Below are 23587 nucleotides of genomic sequence, written 5' to 3' on the forward strand. Positions count from 1 at the left end.
CAGGGCCGGACACCAGGGCCCGGGCCGCCCGCTCGGACCCTCTCCCTCCTCCCGCAGGGCCACGCCCCAGCCGGTCCGGCCCGATGCAGCCCCCCGTTTCCAGGCGGCGGCGGCACACTCCGTAACCGCCATCACGCCGGGCACCCCGGGGCGAGACCGGCGGCCGTGCCCCGCCCAGAGCAGGCCCCCCCCCCCGCGGCCGAAGCCCGCTTCCCCCTGACGCCGAGGCGCCCACCGCCGGGAGCCCCAGCCCGGCCCGGCCCGAGGGGGCGCGCGCGCTCTCGCGAGAGTTCGCCGCGGGGCGGCCGGGGGCCCGCGAGGAGGCCGGGCTGCGCCGCGGCGGCCGGGCGGCGGTTCTGCGGCGCGGGCGCTGCCCTTTCCCCGCCTCCTTCCTTCCCCGCCCAGAGCCTCACGGGCCGAGCGCTCCCCACTTCCGCCCTCCGCCGGGACCGACGGAGCCCAGCGAGTCGGCGGCCGCGCAAGAGCCGGCGCTGCCCTCCGCCGCCCGTCCGCCTCGCCTCGCCTTCCCCGCCGCCGTCGCCCGGAGGCCCCGCGACCGCCCAGCCCGCAGCCCGCAGCCCGCAGCCCGCGCCGCGGCCGCCATGAGCTTCTTGTTGTGAGTAGCCGGGCCCCGCGCACGCCGGCTTTGTTCGGGCGCCCTGGGCCCGCGGCCCCCGCCCCCGGGCCCCCGCCCGCCGTGCCCGCGCCGCCCGGGTCGGGCTCGCCCCCCGCGCGGGTGTCCCGCGGCCCGCCCCGAGAGCGCGTGGAGCCCTGCGGCGCCCGCGGAGGCTGTGTGTCCCCGGACCCTGTGCCGACACCGGTGCCCGCGCCTGTCCGCGCCCCGCCCCGCGCCGCTCGGGGTTGTGTGCCCGCACGCCCGGAACGGCCTCCCGACACCGGTGCCCGCGCCTGTCCGCGCCCCGCCCCGCCCCGCTCGGGGTTGTGTGCCCGCACGCCCGGAACGGCCTCCAGACACCGGTGCCCGCGCCCGTCCGCGCCCCGCCCCGCGCCGCTCGGGGTTGTGTGCCCGCACGCTCGGAACGGCCTCCCGACACCGGTGCCCGCGCCTGTCCGCGCCCCGCCCCGCCCCGCTCGGGGTTGTGTGCCCGCACGCTCGGAACGGCCTCCCGACACCGGTGCCCGCGCCCCGCCCCGCCCCGCTCGGGGTTGTGTGCCCGCACGCTCGGAACGGCCTCCCGACACCGGTGCCCGCTCCTGTCCGCGCCCCGCCCCGCGCCGCTCGGGGTTGTGTGCCCGCGCGCCCGGAACGGCCTCCGGCCTCCCGCCCCGCGTGACCGGCCCCGGCGCCGTCGGGTCGGCCGTCGAGCGTCTGCCGCCCGCTGCTCGCTCTCCGCGCCCAGGCCCTGGAGGTGGAGCGTCGGCTTCCCCCGCCGCCCAGGACCTTCCTAACTTCCCTCTGGTTCCTGAGAGTGGGCGCTGGGGCGGCCGGTCCGGTGGGTGCAGCGCGCCGAGCGGGGCTGCTTCGGGGTCGGGCCCGGGGGCAGCCTGGGTCCCTGGGCGCGCTTTCCCGAGGGGTGCGGGGCTTACCTCAGACCGCCAGGTAGGGCTGGGTGGTGTGCCTGGGTTGATTAGGTCCGCCGGGGAGGGGTTTTTGCAAATCATTTGTAAACGACAGCTTCCCGTCGCGTTTCGAATCGGCTGTCCCTTATGGTTTATTACCGACGTGTTGGGGGTGGTTCAGGGTAGAGAGACGGGGTGGCCTGGCAGGGGTGTGGGGGCAGCGGAGAAACCTCCGGTCCTCGGGAAGCAGGACCCTGCACCCTGCGGAAGGCGTCGTTGTGATTCACCCATGTTTAATCTCTGGTTAGAAAGCCATTAAAAACTCGGAGATTGAAACCCACCCCATACACTCTTTTACTGTTGTGGAGAAAGTAGCATTTAATGATCACTTGCTGTTCTGATGCTCTTTCCCCACCTCACGTAACTTTTGGTCATCACGTTGGCCCTTGAGTCCTGAGAACTTAACCCTTATTTTCACATGCTCATGTTTAGAATATGAATCCTTTTTAGGGTGTTTAAGCAAAACTGAGCGATCACAGAAGGCTAACCTGCAGGCAGACTTGCTAATATTTCTAACATGGATAGGGGGCCTGGCTTTTGTCATCCTGCCTAACACGTTTGAGGTGGTGAAGCTTTTTTTTTAGGCTCATCCTAGAAGTTGAGTTTGTCAGATAGGTGGTGATAGATGAGAGGATTGGGTGACTCAGTCTTTGTTTTCTGTTTAGTTTGAATCAACATACCTAGGCATCTCAGCTTGAAGCTTCTCTTGAGTTTGTTTACAATTGCTGATATTTGATATTTTTCAAGAACTTAAAAGCTGTCTTCAAAGCAGTAATGTAGATGATGTCCATGACTGCTGCTGATGGGCTTGTGTCTCTTGGAACTCATAGCTCAACTGGTTGAAGCAGGGAAACACCATATTTGGAGGAAACAAGGGGACAAGGTTTTGATGGTATTTTCTGCATACAAATACAATACTTTCCTATTTTTACATGGCTCAGTATTTAATAGCTACAGAAATTCAATGAATAAGTTCATTTCTCCTGAAGCATATTAGCTACCTAACAAAAATCTTGCCATAACTTATAGCACATTAGAGAGTTTGTGCTATTTGGGGCAACAACTTTTCAGTCAGGTCGCATGTAAGAGTTAATCTAACATCTTTGGCCTGTATGCTTAACAATCCAAAAGAGTAATCCAGTATTTTTGGTTTTGGTTTTTGTCCACCATTAGTTTAAAATCTGAAGTGAAGACCTTGTAGATAGAAATAATTACCAGAAGGTAAAGAACAAGTTTTGGTTATTTCACCTGTTTGTTGTTTTGTATGGTTTCCTGAGTATTATTTCTATACCAACAGGTGAGCAAAGAAAATAAGAGCTGCAATTTAGGAGTTAAATAATGAATATTTTCTTCCAGTTCTTGGAAGCTTCCTGATAAGGGGACTATAAATGGATGGAGCTGAGGAAATAAGGTCAATTTGAGATAGCATTATAAAGGCGATGACTCATAATTCATGAGGGCTTTTCGATAGAAAAGGAAAGAATTTTAGTTAAAAAATAGCATTCATTGTGACAGGCACTGATATAAGCATTGGGTATCATTTGTGGACAAAATGGATAAAAATTTCTGCTTAGTAGAAATTAGTAGAGCTTACATTAAGCAGTAAATTATGTAGTATGGTAGGAGGTCTTAAATGCCATGGAACAAAGTAGAGCAGGGTGAAGAGGTGAAGTAGGGAGGTGAGCTAGATTAGGTAATCCCCAAAATGTGTCCAGATAATCTGCAGTAGTGATGCCTTTGTGTGATCTTGTACAAATGCTCAGAATAAATTTGCATCACATAGGTGGATCTTACTGGCACAAAACTGTGGTTGTGCTGCAGATTGGCCTCTATGTATCTTCAAATTAAGCTAAACTCCCAGATGGTGCCTAGGGAAACTTCACAGCAACCTTATTTTAACTTTGTAGACTCAATTTTTTCCCCCCTAAGTATCTTTTTATTGATTTTGGAGAGAGGAGGGGAGAGGGAGAGAGAGAAACATCAGTGATGTGAGAGTCATTGATCAGCTGCGTCCTGCATGCCCCCCCCACTGGGGATTGAGCCCACAACCCTGGCAATGTGCCTGAGAATTGAACCGTGACCTCCTGGTTCATAGGTCCATGCTCAACCACTGAGCTATGCAGGCGGGGCTAGACTCAAATTTTTAAACACAACCTCAGCACCTGCTGTTTACCAGGCATTGTGCAAGAAGTGGAACTCCAGCCCTAGCTGGTTTGGCTCAGTGGTTAGAGCATTGGCCTGTGGACTGAAGGGTCCTGGGCTTGGTTCCTGCCAAGGACAAGTACCTTGGTTGCAGGCTTCATCCCTGGCCCCTGTTGGGGAATGTATGGGAGGCAACTAATCTATATGTCTCTCTCACATTGATGTTTCTCTCTCTCCCTTCCACTCTCTTTGAAAAGCAATGACAATAATATCCTCAGGTGAGGATCAAAATAAATTAAAGTAAAAAAGTAAAAATTAAAAAAAAGAAGTGGAACTCCAGAGATGGTAGACAGTTTATAAATAGTCATCTCTAATAGATGCATTGCAGTCATGGGGGTCCAAAAAATGTGGAGCGATTTGTTATATTTGGTCTGGAGGGAAAGCTTCATGAAAGAAGTGATGAATATTTAATGGAGGGTAAAACAAGAGTTCTCTAAAAGGAGAAGGGGAAACGGGAGATTTCAGTCAGAGGAAACATGGAGGCATGAAATTGCCTGTGAATTTATTTTCAGGTATGTCCAAGAGGCTGTTGAGTTTTGAAGCTAGATGAACTCAATCAGTAACATAGCTTACTCACCGTTTATTTGCTGAAGTGGTAAAATAACCAGCTTCAGGTTACTGGCCTAATTATTGACCAGGATAGAATTGGAACACAATTGACGTAAGAGTTTTTTCTCTTAAAGGAAAATAAAATATGAATTTTATGCATATAAAATTCAGGGAGATTTTGTACCCAAGTGAGTTCTTAACAATCATTCAGAAGGGCATTGAGTATTCGCTTGTTTCTAGCATTTTTAAATTGCAAGTCTCTTCTGACTAATGGAATTCCACAGAAACATTTGACTTGGAACAGAATTAAAACTAATATAGTTAACTTTAAAATGCAAGTCTGTAGGAAAGGTGGTTTAGGGATGTGAATGAATACAAACCAGGTTTATTTCTGTACAGGAAAAAACAAAGAGATAGGCTGAGAAAGGAAGGAAAGAAGGAAATATTTATTGAGCACTATGCTACATAACTTCCATTTGTCTTTTCAGAAGAATCGCATTTTAGGAAAGGAGATCCAGGGTTTCATTGTGTTTGTGTCTGTCTCTTGTCTTTCTGTCTGCCTACCTCTCTTTTCTCTCCTTCCTTCGACTCACCCCCTCCCCACCCACACCCCACCCCCCTTCCCAGCATTGTTGTTGTCTGGCAGATGATTTTAGTGCTTCAGCATCTTCACCTGTAAAAGATAATAACAATAACAATAAAATAATAATAAAATAGCTAGCTAAGTAATATGTGTCAGGCATAGCAGATATCCCATTTTACAGATGAAGAAACTGGCAAAGAGAAGTTAAGTAATTTGCCCCAAATTATGTAGTGAGTCAGTGGTATAGCTGGGATTTGAATCCTGGCAACCTAGATCCAGAGATCTTGCCTCATACTATAATTGATAAAATTATATAAAAAGTTGGTATTCAGATAGGTCTTGTTTTTAAGAGAAGTCTTATATTACTAGGTATTAATATCTCAGATTGCTGGGGCCGTTTTATAAGGGTCACCAAGAATATAATGGTGGAAGAGAAAATAGAAACTTTTAAATTTAAATAATACTTTTAAATTATTTTTTTTACTTCCATTTTTAGTGTAAATGATAAACATGTTGGAGAAATCACAAAATACTGATAAGAAAAGGAAAATAAAGCACTCATAATCACACCTTCAGAGATAACTATTATTTGTTTTTTGATATAACTTCCTAATTTTCCTGTTGCATTTTTGTTTGTATATATTTAAAAACATACAAACGGATCCCTACTGTACATAGACCAGGTTTTTTACTTGTAAAATTTTTGTGTCCATAGTTATACTTCTGCAGTGTCATTTTGAATGGTTGTCAACCAAGTATTATCTTAACAGTTTTGTTATCTGACAGTCTGATTTAATATAGTCCGCTTTTCTTGGGTGGGGGAGCAGAAATAAGTATGGTCATCTTTTCCGAACTATAGTTTTGGGGATTGCAGAATCTTGGCTGGCCTTAGTTTACTCCTCCCATCTGATACAGGATTGCTTTTGTTTTACATTGCTGAGTGCAAAACAATTGCTATGTGATTACTTTTATTTTTATTGACTTGCTTTTCCCTGATGTAGTTGCAGAGTTTTTGTACCTTTGGAGTTTGTGATACATGAAAACACATGTAGTACTTCTCTTCAGTTGTTTATTCGATTGGTAGTATTGAGACAGAAGAGCTATGAGTTACTACTTGAAAAATACAAAAAATGGTGTCTGCTAAGAATGTTAAATTAAATCCTATAGAAAACTTCTTTTAAGTCTTTTTTTCTTCCCACATCTTTTTTTTTTTTGAGATGTAATTGATATGATATTGTATTAGTTTCAGATGTATAACTTGCATTTTTGTTTTTCGTATCAATTAAGGTCATCTTTTACAGCATGTTTGATTAAGTTATAATTGTAGCTGTGGAACTTGTTCATTTATAGAAGTGATTTTCAAATTTTATTTTGAAACATTTTCAAATATTTAGAAAGTGGCAAAGGATAACACAAAGAACTCCTTATCCAGAGATCCCATTTAGTTTCACTAGTTACTCTAATAATGTCATCTCGGCAAAAGGATCCAGTCATGAATCACGTGTTGCATAGAACCAGTTTTGTGTCTGCAGCCTTCTTCAAACTGAAATATTTCCTTAGTTTTTCCTTGACTTTCAGGCCAGTCATTTTGTAGAATATCCCTCAGTTTGAGTTTGTCTGATGTTTCCTTGTGGTTAGACCTGATTATGTATGTATTTCAGGTAGAAATATCACAGAAGTGATGCATGTTTTTCTTACAGCATCTTATCAGGTCATATAATGTATGCTTGCCATTATTGGAGGTGATCCTTTGATAAATGTGTCTACCAGGACTCTCCAGTGTAAAGTTTTACCTTTTTCTCTGTAATTAATAGTTTGTGGGGAGGTATTTTGAGCCTACATAACTATCCCATTTCTCATTTCATTTTCATTCACTGGTTTTAGTGTTCATTGATGGTTCTTGTTTAAATTATTACTATGATGGTTGCCAATGTTCCAATTCTGTTATTGCTTTTATATTTATTATTGACATTTTGTATGGAAAAACTTGCTCTTCCCATTTATTATTTTATTTTTTATAATCCTCACCTGAGGGTATTGTTTATTGATTTTTGGGGGGGGGGGAGAAACATCCATCTGTTGTCTCCTGTTCTTGTCTCAACTGGGGATAGAACCCGCAACCTTTTGGTGTATGGGATGACGCCCAACCAGTTGAGCCACCTGGCCAGGGCTATTTGTTTATTTTTTATATCCATGTGGGCACATGGATTTCTGTTTTATTTAATGAATTATCTATAACTACCATTATTTATTTTGGTGGTTATATTGTCTCAGTTTTGGCTAGTGGGAGCCCTGTTCAGTTTGGCTTCTGTGTCCTTTTGACTTGTTCCTGTCTGTCTTTGAGCACTTACTTACACAACTAGATGTTCCAGGTATTACTGATTGGGGTTAACAGCTGGGACCTTAGTTCTCGTGACCCAGAAAAGATTTTAAGGCCAACGAAAATGAAAGTAAAGCAAAGTGGGATTTATTGAAAATACACTCCAAGCGAGGAGCGGGCCAGTCGAGAGAGACAATGGCCCAGAACTCCCTAGGTTATATGATTTAAATGAGGGATTTTCTGGGTGGACCATTTTCATTTCCATCCAGGGATGATTGACAGAAAAGGGTGATATAACTATGTTTCTTGTACGCATGCCCTTACCCATAATGCTTATAGAAAAACTATTGGGGTGGGGTGTAGGGGGTTTGGGGGTGTCAATACTGCAATGCAAATATTATTATAGTAAGTCCGGAACCCTAGTAAGATTGCATTGAGGTCTTGTGTTTTGCCTCTGCGCCTGTGCCAGGAACTGGCTGGTCAGTACCTCCCATAGAGAGGCAGTCCAAAGGCAGTATTGGTCTGACCACTGTCAGGACCCCAAGGTGGGCCCCACCCCCACCGCTCCTGTCTAACTTCCTTCTTAACACAGGTTTATCTTATACTTGCTCTGCCCCAGCCCTGGAACTGGCCATTTCTCTAAGTGCGTGGTTCTGTTCAGTGGAGAATAGTATTTGGAAACCAGACTCTCAGTGATAGGTGTGCTCATTACTACAGATGTGTTGTTGCTTCCAGGCCCTCTCATTGGACAGCGCTAGAAAATACATACCCACATATATCTATCCGTATATATTGAATGAGTTTATACTGATAACTGCAATTCTGAGCCAGTAGCACAGGGGTCATTCTAGCTTTCTCTCTTTACCTATTTTTTACTTCCTTCTTTGTCAATGAGACCTCTGGAATCTGTTATCCTCAGTACACTTATTTGCTCAGACCGCTGTGTATAGCCATTCTTACCCTACCCTGGCTACCCGCTTTGTGGCTCTAGAACAACCACCGTTGCCATTCTCCTGAACATGTGTGAGTCCCTCCTTCAGCCATATTAAGGATGAAACAGGCTGCAACTTCACTGTGTATGTAAGAGTGTGACAGTAATCTTTTTTTTCTGTTATTCCTGTGTTTAGGACCAAATACCTCAGAGATCTTGGGAGGATTGGAGATACTGAATGTAAAAGGCCTAGTTCATTAAATTGTAATTATGTGCAGCAGTGATACCTAGTTCATTACCAGTATTTCAACAGTGTGATGATTGCTAGTACCTGTTACTATTTTATAGAAACAATCATCATTTCTGATTACTTAAGTCATAGCCAATTTCTGTGGGTTTATTATCATGTATCAGCGCTACTTTGATTTTCTGGGGATTTTGAAGCAAAAAACCAAGCAGTTTGAAGGTAAGCAAATATTATTTGGTAATAGTCTAAGTACCTCATAGCCAGGTAGCCTTATTGTTACCATTATTTTTAATGAAAGATTGAATTTCTTTATTGCTACTATTATTTTATCTTTCTGCCTAAGTCCTTTTGTTGTTTTCAAATTGAAATTTGATAAGAATAGTTCAGTAGTTGTATTGGGTATTAGAAAGAATATTTTGTGTGTGTTTCTTTGTAGAAAGAGATAATGGTATAACTTAAATACTTCTTAGTATTCAGTATAAACATAGAATAATTAGGTAGAAGCAGTAGGGGTAAAAGTCTTCAGTGGCAACTTTTCGGGTATCTTGGTGCCCAGATCATGTTCCAGACATAGAGCTCCAGTTCTTTAGAGAATCTGTTCCTTTGCTAGCACCCTGCAGCATTAGACTTAACTACTAAAATAGTTCTTTGTTTAAAAACTCCCTGTTTTTACTCCCCCATGCCCGATTTCCTAACCTTTCCCCACACCCTGCCAGATACTCACCTGGCTCTCTTGTTACCATTTTTTTAATCTCACTTGAGGGCATGTTTATTGATTTGAGAGAGAGGGAGAGAAGGAAGGAGGGAGAGACAAAAGAGAGAGAGAGAGATAGAGAAACATTGACGTGGGAGACAAACGTCGATTGGTTGCCTACTGTACTCGCCCTGACCGTAAATTGAACCTGCAGCCTAGATATGTGCCCTGACAGAGAATCGAACGCACGGCCTTTTGGTACCCAGGACGACACTTCAACTAACCGAGCCCCCGGCCAGGGCTGGTTCTCTTATTTTTAACTCTTAGAAACTGCACTGTTGAGTCAGTGAACAACAGACCAGTTTGTCCAATCTGAAGTCTCTTAGCCAGAGCACAGCGTCGTTTTGCGTACTGACGCTCTGTCCCACCCTCTTGTTAAGAACTCCCAAGGGGTTTATCGGTCAGACTCTTGAGCCCTTCAGTCCACCCGCTGTCATCCTCGTCCGTCTTTAATTTTGGGAAATAGCAAATTATCAAGAATTGAAATCAGTGCTTTCCCAAATTATAGTTAAAGCCAAACTGTAACAGAAAGCATAATTATAAGTGGCTAGATATTTGGGGACCAAAATGTGCCTTGAACTGTGTTGATTTTAGCTTTTGCTCAAGTAGAAACATATTGGTAAGGTGTTGGGACTGTGTTGTCCAGTGTTAACTATGAGTTCTGGGTATACCTTTACCTTTTTTTAGAGAGAGAGGAAGGGAGAGGGATAGAGAGATAGAAACATCGATGGGAGAGAAACATCATCGGTCGGCTGTCTCTTGCACCCCCCTATTGGGGATGGAGCCTGCAACCCAGGCATGTGCCCTGACCCGGAAGTGAACCAAGGACCTCTTGGTTCCTGGGTCTGCGCTCAACCTCTGAGCCACACTGTCATTCAACGTTTAGCAAATAGCACCATTGGGAAGAAAGGATGCTCTTTGCCCTCTGGTGAAGGCCACTCTCAGGACTAAGGAGATCGGTATCTTTACATAACCGTAACTCTTGAGAAGTCTGCTTTAGACTCTTGAAGTGTGGAACTTCAGCATCACCTACAAGCATGTTAGAAATGCACGATTCCAGGCCCTAATCTTTGAATTAGAATGCATTTTAATAAGATCCCTATGCAGAAAAAACACCTTTAAGTTTGAGAAGCTTTAGACAATAGTAAGTGCATGGATGCCTGCATATTGAGTTAAATGATTAGAAATAAGGTAAAGAAGAAAAATCCTTGAACTTCAATGTAACACTACCTTTGTCTTTGAGAGACTGTGAGGCCCTCACAAAGATTCTTTGCTTGACCAAACTTTAGTCAGGCTCTTGGACCTTCTTCTAGGCCTGTTTATGTACTTCCTTGTGAAGTCTAGTTTTAGCAAGAACCCTGTTTAGTCAGTTTAACCAGAACCCTCCCACCCTCCATATCTGATCAGCTTCGCAGTCCTCCACCATCCCCCAGGTGATTGATGTCTGATTACCCGGGCCTGTCTTCAGCCAGAATCCTGGTAGTAGGTCAGTTTAGCCAGAACTCCTCTACCCCCAAAGTTTCCTCTTAGTAATTTTTCATCACTTACCCCCTTACCTTGCTTCTTGACTGTACATTCCCACTTTCCCACTGTGAAATGCCATTGCAGTGGTCCCTGTACCTATCTCATTGTTCCTGAGTAAAGTCTGCCTGTACCATCTTTAACATGTGGCAGTGAAGAGTTCATCAACAGGCCTGAAGGAAGTTAGGTGATTTGATTGTCTTTGCATACTTGTAATTATTTACAATTATTATTTTAGGTATCCTCCCTTTCTGGACTGTTAGTTTCAAAGGGTTTGTTCACTATTTTATTTCCCAGCATGTTAGTATATTGTTTGGCAGATAAATATGTCCTCAATATATAGATATATTTTTGATTGAAGGTTGTCATAGAAAGAACAGTGGCCTATGAGTGAGGAGACCTGGGTTTCAGAGTCTTTGGTCTGTCACAACCTTGTGACCTTAGGCACGTCACTTAACTTGTTAGCCTCTTGTTTCCTTTTTCTACTGGGGGAAAGGAATGCCTATTCCATTGGGTCAGTATGAGGATTGAATGAGAGAATGGTTATGGAAATTTTCATAAACCAGAGTCCTGTACAAACACTGTTACTGTTCTTGCTCATAAAATTCCCAAGCCCAGTATCTACACTCTTCCGAATTCCATGTTGTGTTTAGCTGTCTTACAAGTACATGATAGTAGTGCATAATACAATAAGTACTTATTGGATATCTCCTTTGTATAAAGTGAAGTGTTAGATGCTGGTAGTGGGGAGAGAAAGGTGGAGTTTAGAAACAAATAAGACATGGTTTCTGCCTTCAAGAATCTTAAAATGGACTAGCATGTGACATGGATATGCTCCTCAATAACTGCTTTTAACTCATTAGTTTTAAGTCCACTGGCTAATGAAGGTTTAACATTGATGTTGCATTATATGCAAACTTCTTTGAGTGTAGGTGTAAAATAGTTTTATTTGGTATTTATAAAAGTTAAAAGATGTACTTAGTATGTTCATGTATTCAGAACAGCAGGGATTTTGCAGATGTTCGCCCCTGTATTTTTGGCAGGTGCCATTTCTATTGGATGAATTTGGGGGCCTGCCCTGCTTGGTGTGGCACTGCTCCCACTATCTCTCCACTGTAGCTCTAAATTTTTTAATAGGAAAAGGAAGTGGCTGAATCATTTGTCTGACAGGTAGAGAGTGGAATGGGCTGGAGTGGTTGACAAAATCCCAAGGCATAAGGAGCCTCCATGATAGGGTGTTTGCTTACCATTCCAGCCTCATGGATGCCCTCCTGCCCTATCCTCCTCCACAGAGCTCAGCCATTTTATTTGCATTTCTTTCAACATGTACTTGTCCCACATCTGACTTGCTTTTGTAAATGCTGTTCCTGTTATTCTGGCTGTACTGCCTTTCTTTTCTCCACCCTCATTTCTTTTTATTATTATTATTATTATTATTTCCCCCGAAACGATTGGCTTTATTATTTTTTTATTGTTCAAAATATTACAGATGTCCCTTTTTCTCCCCAATGACCCCTCCACCTCTTCCCCCCCTCCCCGCCCCTCTCCCCACCATTGTCTGTGTCCTTGGGTTATGGATATATGCATATAAATTCTTTGGTTAATCTCTCCCCCTCCACCCACCCACCCCCCTCCTTCTCTCTGAGATTCGTCAGTCTGATCTATGCTTCCATGTCATTGAATCTATTCTGTTCATCAGTTTATTAAGTTCTTTAGATTCCACATATAAGTGAGATCATGTGATGTTTGTCTTTCTCTGTCTGGCTTATTTCACTTACCATAATATTTCCCAGGTCCATCCATACTGTCCCAAAGGGTACGAGATTCTTCTTATTTACAGCTGCATAGTATTCCATGGTGGAAATGTCCCACAGCTTTTTTATCCACTCATCTACTGATGGGCACTTGGGCTGTTTCCAGATCTTAGCTATTGTAAATTGTGGGGATATGAACATAGGGGTGCATATATTCTTTTTGATTAGTGTTTCAGGATTCTTAGGATATATTCCTAGAAGTGGGATCACTGGGTCAAAAGGCAGTTCCATTTTTAATATTTTGAGGAACCTCCATACTGTTTTCCATAGTGGCAGCACCAGTCTGCATTCCCATCAGCAGTGTACCAGGGTTCCCCTTTCTCCACATCCTTGCCAGCACATGTCATTTGTTGATTTGTTGATGGTAGCCATTCTTATAGGTGTGAAGTGATACCTCATTGTGGTTTTAATTTGCATCTCTCTGATGATTAGCAATGTTGAACATTTTTTCATATGTCTCTTGGCTATCTGTATCTCCTCTTTGAGTAATCTGCTATTAGCCTTGTGGGAGGTTCCCTTGAAGGTCACTGCTTATCTCTCTCTTGCAGCCCTTAATATTCTCTCTTTGTCCTTGACATTTGCCATTTTAATTAAAATGTGTCTTGGAGTGGGTCTCTTTGGGTCCCTCTTGTTTGGAACCCTCTGTGCTTCCTCAAGTTGTGTGTTTTTCTCCCTCCCCAGTGTAGGGAAGTTTTTTGTCATCATTTCCTCCATCAAGTTCTCTATCCCTTGCTCTCTTTCCTCCCCCTCTGGCATCCCTATGATGCGAGTGTTGTTTCTTTTCATGTCCCAACGCTCCCTAAGACTGTTATGCTTTTTAAGTGTTTTTTCTTTTTGCTGCCCTGATTTTTTTCCCTACCTTATCTTCTATCACTTATTCTGTCCTCTGCTTCATTGAGCCTGCTTTTAATTCCTTCCATGTATTCTTGATATCAGTATAGTATTATTCATTTCTGCCTGATTCTTATTTATTCTTATTCTTATTAGCTCTTTTTTCATGTTTTCACTAAGTTCCTCGACCTTTCCAGTAAGTGTCTTGTTGTTCTCCTTAATTTCCTTGAGCATCTTTATAACCTTTACACTGAACTCTATTTCTGATAACTTGCTTAACTCCATCTCATCAAGGCCTTTTTCTGGCGATTTTTCCTTTTTGTTGGTTTGGGGTGGTTTCTTTGTCTCCCCATTTTGGTGGCTCTTAGTGTTTGTATCTGTATATTAGATATATTTGCTGTCTTCCAGTCTTGTGGGGTAGGATTTTATAGTATATGTCCAGTGGATCCCAGAGGTGTGTTTTCCTTATACTTCTGAGCTATTTGCTCTAGGTGTGTCCCTTTTGTGGGTGTCCCTTTTGTTGGTTCTTTGGGCTCTCCTGTTGTGATTGGGTCTAGACTTGTTGACCCGTCCTTAGGAGGACTCTCCTCTCAGGTGGGCTAACTGTGTGTCTCAGCCCCAACCACTTTGTCTGAGCTGTTGTACGGGTGCTGGCAAGGCAAGACAATACAAAACCAAACAAGCAGTATCTTATAAAATATCTTGACAATCACAATGAAAACATCCCCAGTGAAAGTAGAATTGGGAGAGTGAAGTGAGAACACAAATGCTATAGTAACGAAAAATAGAAGAAAAATAGTAATAAACTAAAATAAAAAGTAAAAAATAGAGAAGCTACTGGGAGATAAAAGGGGCAGAGAAAAGATTCTGAAAGAAGGGCGAGCAAAAAATTAAGGATAGAGCGTAGGAATAGGAAAATAGTTGAAAATGAAAACATAAAAATACAATAAAGAGACAAACAGAAACAAACAATAAAACAAAAAGACAGGAAGAAAGAAAGGAGAAAAAGAAAGAAAAAACAAGTTATGCCAATGGAATGAGAAGAGAGAGAGAGATAAAGCAAGGGCAGGGAGGGAGTCCAATAAGAGATATGGGGGAAACAATAGAGAAAAGCAGTAAACTTATTGTAATGATAATGTCCCAGCAATTAAGCAGAGAATGTCAAGAAAGTCTTGATAATAGAACAAAAGACAAAACAAAACAAAGGAAAAAAAAGAAGGAAAAAAAAAAGCAAGGCAAAACAAATTAAAAAATTTAAAAATTTAAAAGAAAATTTTTTTTCTTTTCTCTCTTTTTTCTAATGGGAAAGAAAAGTCAAATCAGGTGAGTTTCTTCTGGGCAGCTCATGTTGTCTGAGGCTCACTGTTTTGTGTGCTGATTTCTGTTCTGGGAGGTGCTTGTGTATCAGCCAATGTCAGGAGCTGTCTAGGTTTGGCTCTGGTGTCTTTAGGTAGTTGATTGATCTGAGGCTCTCTGTGGACCCCCTCCTCTTGTCAGCTATTTTGCCTTCCCCTTGTGGTTGCCTGGTCTTGCTCCAGAGTCTTCTGCAGAGTCTTTAGGTGCAGGGTGGCTAGTGTTGCTCAGGGCATCACTCCCCTTGCTTAGAGGTGTCGCTGTCAGGCGCTCACTGTGAGGAAGTTAGTCTCTGCTCCACGGCCAGCTCCTCAGTCCCTACCCTGTCCTCTGATTCTAGTTCCCCACACACTGGCCTGCTGCAGTTTCAGATTGACTTCAGTCTTTTGCCTTTTCTGTATTTGCAGTTTCAGCAGCCTGGGCTCAGTGGGTTCAATGAAAAAACCTTCTGGTGAGCCCTTTGCCTGCCCAGCCCCCAGCAGGGGTTTTCAGCGTTTCCTCCAGTTCCCAAACAACAGTCCCTGAGAGTCTTATTCTTGTAATGTCCTCCTGTGAACTGTTCTCCCTTCCCCTTCAGGACTGTGCCCTGCAGGGGATATCTGGGGCTTCAGTGAGCTGGACAAGCCCCTTTTCTGTTGAGGGGGTGCTCCCAGGCTGCAGGAGAGGTAGGAGTGCTCTGCCCCTTCTTTCCCAGATCTGGTTGGCTGATAGCATGGGCCCATTAATTTCTAACTCTTCACAATGCCAACATAAATCCCAGCTTTCGCTGGTCTGTCTGCCCAATGCATGCCAGCAAGGTGGACACCCGTTCAGTGATCAAAAACTCACAAAGCAGCACACAAGCACAGAATCTGCCCTGCAAGGTTCTGCTGCCCCCATTCCTAGGTGCCAAGCTGAAGGGGTCACAAAGTCAGCCCCAGGCAACTTCCCTGCACAGCTGATCTCAGTAAAGCTGGGGCAGCTCACCCTTCAGGGAGGGTAAAACCCAGAATCACCCCACCAGAAGCTCAGGTGGCTGGAGACCTGACCCATCCCACAGGCAGCTCCAGTCCAATTCTGTTGGCAGTAGGGCTCTCTTCCCCTTCCCCGAGCCACACAGATCAGATACTTTCTGGGATTCTACACAATGCCTTACAGGAAGGCAGAGGGTCCCTGTATGTGGCTGCTCAGTGCAGCCCTCTGGCCCCTTTCTGTTTGGGAACCACACACTGTGGGACAGCCTTTCCTGTGGTCAGCACCGGGTGTGAAAGACGTCTGTCGCAGCCACCATTAGAAGCTTTGTTTCACTAGGAAGGCACGGTCCCCTCCTCGAGGGCACACTGTTCCCCTGGGTTCCTCTGCCCTCCGCGTGGGGCTCTCCTTCCCTTCTCTGCTTTGGGTTTGAAATTCCAGCTTTTGGATGCCCGTCTACACTTCCAAGCGGAGGGAGCTTTGTAGCCTCCAAGCCTAGGGCCTCAGAGCCCAGTGCAGGCTTCACGGGGGACTCCCCCTTTCTACACCCCCCACCCTTACCAGACTATATGATGTTTCTTCAGTGTTCCCTGCTTGAAATATGTCCACTCAGATATATTTCTCTAGTTTTTCCAAGCTGGTTATGCAATATCTTAGTGGTAAATCGAGTTCGTGGCTGGGAGCAAGGGTGCTCTGCTTCTTGTTACAGGGCCGCCATCTTCCCCCTGTCCCCCACCCTCATTTCTTTAGTTCTGGAGACAACTCTTTCCCTGACCTGTGCCCCCTTTCCAATTTGTTAGATACCATTTTAATGTCCTCTGTAGTCATTATTATAGCCCTTATCAAAAGATATTGTACTGGTCAGTTTTTAGATTTTTCTTCCTCATCAGAGTCAGTAACCTGGATGAGGGCCTTCATTAGTACCCAACAAAGCTAGCACCCTGATCTTAGACTTCAAGTCCCCGAAACTGTGAGAAGTACATTTCTGTTGTTTATAAGCCACCCAGTCTGTGGTATTTTTCTCATAGCAGCCTGAATGAACTAATACAGGAATAAAGTGAGGATTGGTGCTTTATTTATACATACACCTGCATGTAAAAGTCCACATATGTATAGTCATTCATTGATTGAACATTTTGAAGCTATCATTTCATATAGTGCACATTTGCTGTGTGAAAGCTACCTCAAAATTAAGGTGCTTTAAATTTATTCTTGAATTTTCATAATGGTCCTGCAAAAATGGTGATATCTCCAATTTTTTAGTTGTAAGCTTAGACAAGTTATTAAAATTTGTCCAAGATTTCATAACTAGTAAGGTACAAAGACAGGATCTGAAATTGGGTCTTTACTCCATGTCCCGTGCCCTTTCCTCTGCTATATGCCAGCCACGATATTAGGGAATGGAACTACAAAATGAAGATGACAGACACAGCCACTCATTTTGAAGTGCTGTCTGAAAGAGAACACACACATAAATAAACACATAAAGTGTTACAGGTGCTTTAAACCACATAAGAGAGGATGGACAGTTTTTCATGGAAGGTTAGGAAAAATTTTTATAAAAAGTTATGTTTAAGCTCTTTAGATGTTACTTGCTTGAAATATTGGTATATTTGGAATTACTGCCAGTTCATTTGCTAGGTTCATGCTCATTCTGAACTCTGCGTATGTGAGTTTTGGTTTGCTCCTTTTAACAGTCCAGCACATTGATAAGATTTTGAAAATGGAGTTACTGCTGTTGCATGGAAATTACTCAGACGTTTGACTATGGGCACTTCTTAAAATTGCCTGTGGTTTCAGTACCTGTTTGCTGTCTGGAATAATGAATTTAGTGCTGGCCAAAGGAAACTGCAGCCTGTACAGGACTCAAAAACTCAGGGTGATTGGAGATGAGTGATTAAACTTTAGTGCCTTCGTCTGTAGCTGAGATAATTCCTCAGATAACTTCATAGAGGTAGAAACTAATTGGCCTTTGCATGTGAAGTGGTTTATTATTTTCTAGGGATTAGGTTATAAAATTTTATGGGGTGTTAAATAAATAGGGAATTGGCTAACCCTCTATCTGCTCTTGTATAAAGTCACTGAGTTATACTTTATAAAACTGAAGTATTATGAAATATACTGTAAATTGAGAGGCAACCCAGTTAGCAGTTTGATGTACTAGAGCAGTTTGATCTCCCTAATATGTGTTGAAGAGCAAGATGTTAAAATGTGGAAGAAAAGTTTCCATGACTAAAGATGTTTGGGAAGCTAACCATAAACAGTTGTTTTTACTGTAGGACTTCTCATAGCTTATAAAATACTTTTTAAAATACTAGTGTATCTTTTAGCACTATGCTAACCAGTGAGGATACCAACTTTATTAGTTTCCTTCGGTCTAATCTTTCCTCTGAGCTGAGACTTGTATATACAACTGCTTACCTAATGTATCTGTTTGGATGTCTGATAGGTATCTCAAGTTAATATGTTCAAAACTCATCTTCCCAGGCCTGTCTCAATTAAAGAGTCCATTTTCTACCTACTTGAGACTAAAAACCTAGGAGTCATCCTTGATTCTGTCTTCACCACTCTCCACAAATCATGATATCCAATAGTGAGTCCTGCTGGCACTGCCTACAAATAAATATTGGAATCTGCCTTCATTTTTTCATCCCCACAAGTCCAAGCCATCATTCTCTCTTCTTTGTTGTAGTTTTCTAACTGGCTTCTCTCTTTACTCTTTTGCCAGCCTCCCAGTCCATTCTCTGCATGGCAACTAGAATGATGTTACTACTTTTGGTTTTTAAAAAATGTCCAATAGCTTCCCATTTATTCTTAAAATGATAATCTAGATTCCGTACTTTGGCTTCTAAAATCTTAGCTGATATGGTTCTACCAGCCTTTCTGATTTCTTCTTATACCACTATTCCCATTGTTCATGATGCCCTGTCAGAGTTACCTTTATACAACAACTACTAAAGAACTTGCTTCGGCACTGGTTTAGCCTGTAAGCCTGGAATACTCTTCCCTCTTCTCCAGATCTTCCCATGGTTGGCTCCTTCTTGGCGTTCTGGCATTGGGGAAGCATCTCTAACCACCTAATCGAATATAGTGCATTTGTCACATCATTCTGTTATCTTCATCATAGCACTTAGCTCTACTCAATAGTTTTTTGTTTGTTTATTTTTATTTATTTATTTATCTTGATTTTGAGAGTACATTTATTAAAGCTGGGTACAGTGAAAAAAGGAAGGGCTTAGGGTAGAAGAAGTCTAGAATAGGAGAGAGCATAGGTGGGGCTGCTTTGGCACTCTAGAAACATTATGGGAAAGAAGTGAGCCAAGGTGCGGCTGCTGTCAACTCACTGGAAAGTCAGAAAAATGGGCCTTGAGAGCAGGTTGAGGGGAGTAAGCCTGGGATGAGCGGCCACTGCCCATTGCTCCCCTAGTTGCAAGTCTTGTGGGGCCTGTTAGAGTTTAGTTGATTTTTCGTTTGTCTCCTCTCCCTACCATGAGAGTAGGGATCTTATCTCTTGTCCTGAGCTGTGACTTGCCCAGAGTTTAGGACAACTACTTAGAATATAGAAGGTTGTCAGAATATATTAGTTGGATCAAGGAATGTAAGAGTGAATAAATGGATGAAAGAAGATGACTTATTGAGATGGTAAGGAGCACTATTAGGAAACTACTTATTTTTTTAATAGTAAAGAGTTAAAAATTTGTTTAATTGAACTATACCATAAAAATTCACATACCATAAAAATCATCCTTTAAAGTGTAAAATTGAGTGGATTTTATTGTAGTCACAAAGTTGTGTCACCATCATGACTAATTCCAGAACATTGTCATCACCCCTCAAAGAAGCCTTGTGTAGTAGTAGTCATTAGTAGTCATTCTTCATTTCTCCCTCTCTAGCCCCTGACAACAACTAGTCTACTTTCTGTCTTGGTGGAATTTTATTTTTCCTTAATGGCAGTACTAAGTATTTATCTAAATTAGAAAAGATGTGAGGAGAGGAAATGGAATTAGGTATAAATTAGACTTGTATTGTTTCATAAGTAACTTGATTAAACTGTGGTGTTATAGAAAGAAAATTGTTCCAAATAATTGGAAAGAAGATAAAGGCAAACATGTAGTGTTGGGGAATGGATAAAAGAATGGGCTTTAAAAATTTAAAACCTAGATTTAAATTCTGGCTTACTTACCACTTTTCTAATCTTGAGTAGTTTATTGAAGTGAATAGAGCCTCAATTTTGTTACTCATGAAATAAAATAATAGCATATACATTGTAAAGTTGTAAGGATTAAATAAGACATTGCATGTAAAATACTTCTGAGTACAAAGCCCACAGTAAATACTAGTTAATATTAAACATTGTCATTACTATCCTGATTAGGAGTTTCAGCCTGAAGTTGATTATAACTATCAATTAATAAATATTAAGTACCTGATCTCTAGTATTGGACTTTAGACCTATGGAAGATGCTACGGATGTGAATGATAGGTTGGTACCTAGATGTGGAGCAAAGATAACTAATATTAGATGAGTTCTTACCACAGGATTTAATAGTAAGGTAGCTATTATTATTCCCATTTTATTGATGAGGAAGCTGAGGATTGGTAATATTATGTAACTTGTTCAAGATAATGGATTGTTGTTGAATTCCACTTCTGCCATTTAACTAGCTGTGTGGTCAGAGCAGTTTGCTTAACCTTGAAGGAATAGAGCTATTGACTCAAATAAATTGATGTTAATTTGCTTGTAATTTTGAATATATTGGCACGTTCTTTAGTGTCAGAATATACATTCAGACACTATTCTATTCTACTAACCCTTACTAGAGCCCCCTTTGGAATTCTCTATAAGTTTCTCCCACCCCCCAATTCCTTCAGCCTTAAGATTCTCTAGTCCAACTTAGAAAATACCAACTTCGTTGATAGTTATTGAAAATACAGGGTTAAAAGTAGGGACAATGATGGATATGACAGTGTTGAGATGGTAAGAACTAGCTTATAGGAGTTAACCTAGGTGTCATTATGGGGCCTAATCTATTCTTTAGGGTCTCAAAGAGGAAAAAATGATGCTGTTGAAATTTATAAAAGTTAGATCAGTTGGATGGCTAGTTTCAAGGGATGTGTGCTTAGAGTTTTCCCTTAGGGCTCAGTTATTTACTTGTCATACCACTCTGTTGCTCTAGAAATTGATTGGGTTTCAACTATGAATAAGAGTACTGGGGAAAACAAATCAATTCTAGATTTGACTATGAATTAGAAAAGACTATGAATGATCAATACAACACCCGTTATATGTAATATATCACTCACATTCTAATCAAAAGCTCTGAATTCTCATGTAGTTGTGATATTGTCTTGGGAGCTGTCCAGGAGAAGTTAGCGATTGAATCCCTATTTTCTAAGACCAAAAAGTGTATAGCTACTCACATACACCGTTAATGGGGTTGTACAGGGGACTTTATTTGGGGGAAAATAGGCCTGATATAAAATTTTTAAATATACATGCCCTTTTACACAATTTTTACTTCTAGGAATCTATCCTTTATATATGCTTATGCACAAGGATATTTACTGCACCATTGTTTATAGCAACAAATGACTAGAAACAACCTAAATGTTTATCAATAGGTGACTGATTAAAATATCGATCTATATAAGGAAATACTATTAAATCCTTAAAAAGAATAAAGTATATCTACTTCTACCTTAATATAAAACAATCTCCTGGATATATTAAGTAAAAAACAATATTTAGTATGCTTAGTATGCCACAATTGTGCAAAAACAGAAACAGGCACAGCATTCTTATGCTTGTATAGACATAGACTCTGGAAGGGTACACAGATATTTCTTCTGAGATCTTTTGATACACAGATTTCTTCTGCAATAGGTGAGTGGAAGGGCAGCATACTTTCTGGTAGAAAGCATTTTCAAAGTATGAATGTACATGGAAATGAGAAACAGAGAAGAAAGGAAGAACAGAGAGGGGAGTAGAAAGTCCGCAGGGAACTAAAAACATAAACATTATCTCATCTCTAAATTATACCCTTTCGTAAAAAGTTATTTTCCAGGCTTTCAAAAACAAAGAAATTGAAGCCCAGATGACAATTTGTGGTTTCCTACATAACATAAGAAGAAAACAGCAAAATGAATAGAACCTTGTTTTCCTGATTTCCAGTCTAGTCCCACAATTATTCTAAGATCACCTGAATCTTAATATGGATATAGCTACAAAAAACAAAACTTCTTTCTTTTTTCAATTCTGTTTTGAACTTGATGGGTAAAAGCATTTGTTTCCAAAGTAAGGTTTTTTTTTTCTGCATCCAGTCTTAGGAGATGAAGGTGGGAATGGACATTGAAAGAAAGCTTTGGCAATTATGCACTACCATTTCTTTTTACTATGAGTCATTCTGGTTTAGGAAAAGGAAGCATAATGAAAATATTAACATTTGCACAGCATTTTACAGTTTTAAAAGCTTTTTTACAAATACTGTTTTCTCATTTTACAGTTGAACTATGATATAGGTAGTGGTGATGTTTTGTTAGTTTTGTTTGGCTTTCACTTTTAAAGAAAAAAATAGGTTCAAGGAAAGTTGAGTAATTTGCCTGAGATAACATAGCTGATAAGTCCTGCATTTTTTTCTTTCTACCCAAGCATAAGGTCTTATGAAGTAGATTTACTTAGCTTTGTGGAAACCAGTTCTGGGTGGGACACCAATCAAGAAGACATTTGGAAGCCTAAAACTTCAGGGAATAGTGGTTCAATAAGTCGATGGTTTTGGGGGCAGATGAGGCTCTGACCCTCCTGAGTGCAGGCACAGCTGATCCCCTTGTGGTTCTCATGTACTCGGCCATCCCTTTTCAGAGCAACTTGTCACATCTTCCGTTGCTGCATCCGTCTGAGCTATGGGCAATTAAAGGGAATCTACTTAATTTACATCCTGCCTGAAGACATGCACAGATTAGTCATAAGAGTTATTTTTGTAATTAATCACACATAAATTAGTAAAATGTCTTTTTGTAAAAAGTGTTGGTGAAATGTGTTTCTCATGCTAAATTTTGGTAAATGTGAAGAAGCAGGAAAATGAAATAAGCCTCAATCTCTGTAATCGTAATGATCTTTTCCATGCTGAGAACTTTGATGTTTAATGCAGTATCTGATTAAACTGAAGAAGACTTTCCACACTCGAGCGTGGTCAGAGCCTGACTGTGTCTAATATTTGGCTTTTGGATTTACTCTGAGTACACTGGAAAACGACTGAGTTGTTTTAAGCAGAGGAGTAACATTATCTGATCAGTGTTTTAAAGAGATACCTTGGCTCTTAGTGGTAGAGTTGAGGAGCATCAATTTACTTTTAAACACCTGAGCAGAGACTCATATTTAAATGAGAATGCCATTTCTTTAGAATGAAAAATACCTGTAATTTGAATTAGATATTTGGGTTGGCTGGTAGATCTTAGGTTATCCCAGATCCTCAAAACTTTCTAAAAGCTGCTCAGGTTATTAAAATAATATGCGGCCAGGGTAGAGAACTACCACTTTATCTTGGGGAGCAAGGGAGAGATCTTGGAGTTAAGTTTGGGAGAAGAGAGTAGTAAGTGGAAAGCTATGGAGAGCTTGGAAAATTTAATTGTTATTTATCTCTCCTTTTTGGAATTACACTTTCATACCCATATTTTCAAATACCGAGATGTTTCGGTGGTATGAAATTAATAACATTAAACTTTATGTAGCTCTAACCTAGACTCTAAATTCATTCTTTTTTTTCCTTTCCTTTTCATATGAAGAGAGAAATGGAGTATTGAGAAAGGATGAGTAGGATATAATATAATTTGATAAGAACTTTCCAGCATTAACAGAAAAATCCATCTCTTAAAAACTCTTAACATCATTTGTAAGACTAATTTCATTTAAAAAATGCATATGAAATTTGAGCAGACTAATCATATTAATGT

General features: G+C 42.0%; 1 protein-coding gene across 3 annotated transcripts in view; it reads left to right on the plus strand.

The window, feature by feature from the left end:
* Positions 1-299: 299 nt before the first annotated feature.
* MOB1B (MOB kinase activator 1B) overlaps positions 300-23587 on the plus strand; it is a 41804-nt gene continuing 18516 nt past the window's right edge. The window contains exon 1 of one of the 3 annotated variants that reach the window (XM_081146685.1): positions 300-616. In XM_081146685.1, the coding sequence (XP_081002811.1) occupies positions 603-616 (14 nt within the window). In that variant the 5' untranslated portion in view covers positions 300-602. Of the gene's footprint in view, positions 617-1359; positions 1455-23587 lie in introns of those variants that run through there. The other 2 variants (XM_081146684.1, XM_081146686.1) reach the window with 2 other exon arrangements.

The sequence above is a fragment of the Miniopterus schreibersii genome, assembly GCF_964146895.1.
Source record: "Miniopterus schreibersii genome assembly, chromosome: 1".
NCBI classification, from domain to species: domain Eukaryota; kingdom Metazoa; phylum Chordata; class Mammalia; order Chiroptera; family Miniopteridae; genus Miniopterus; species Miniopterus schreibersii.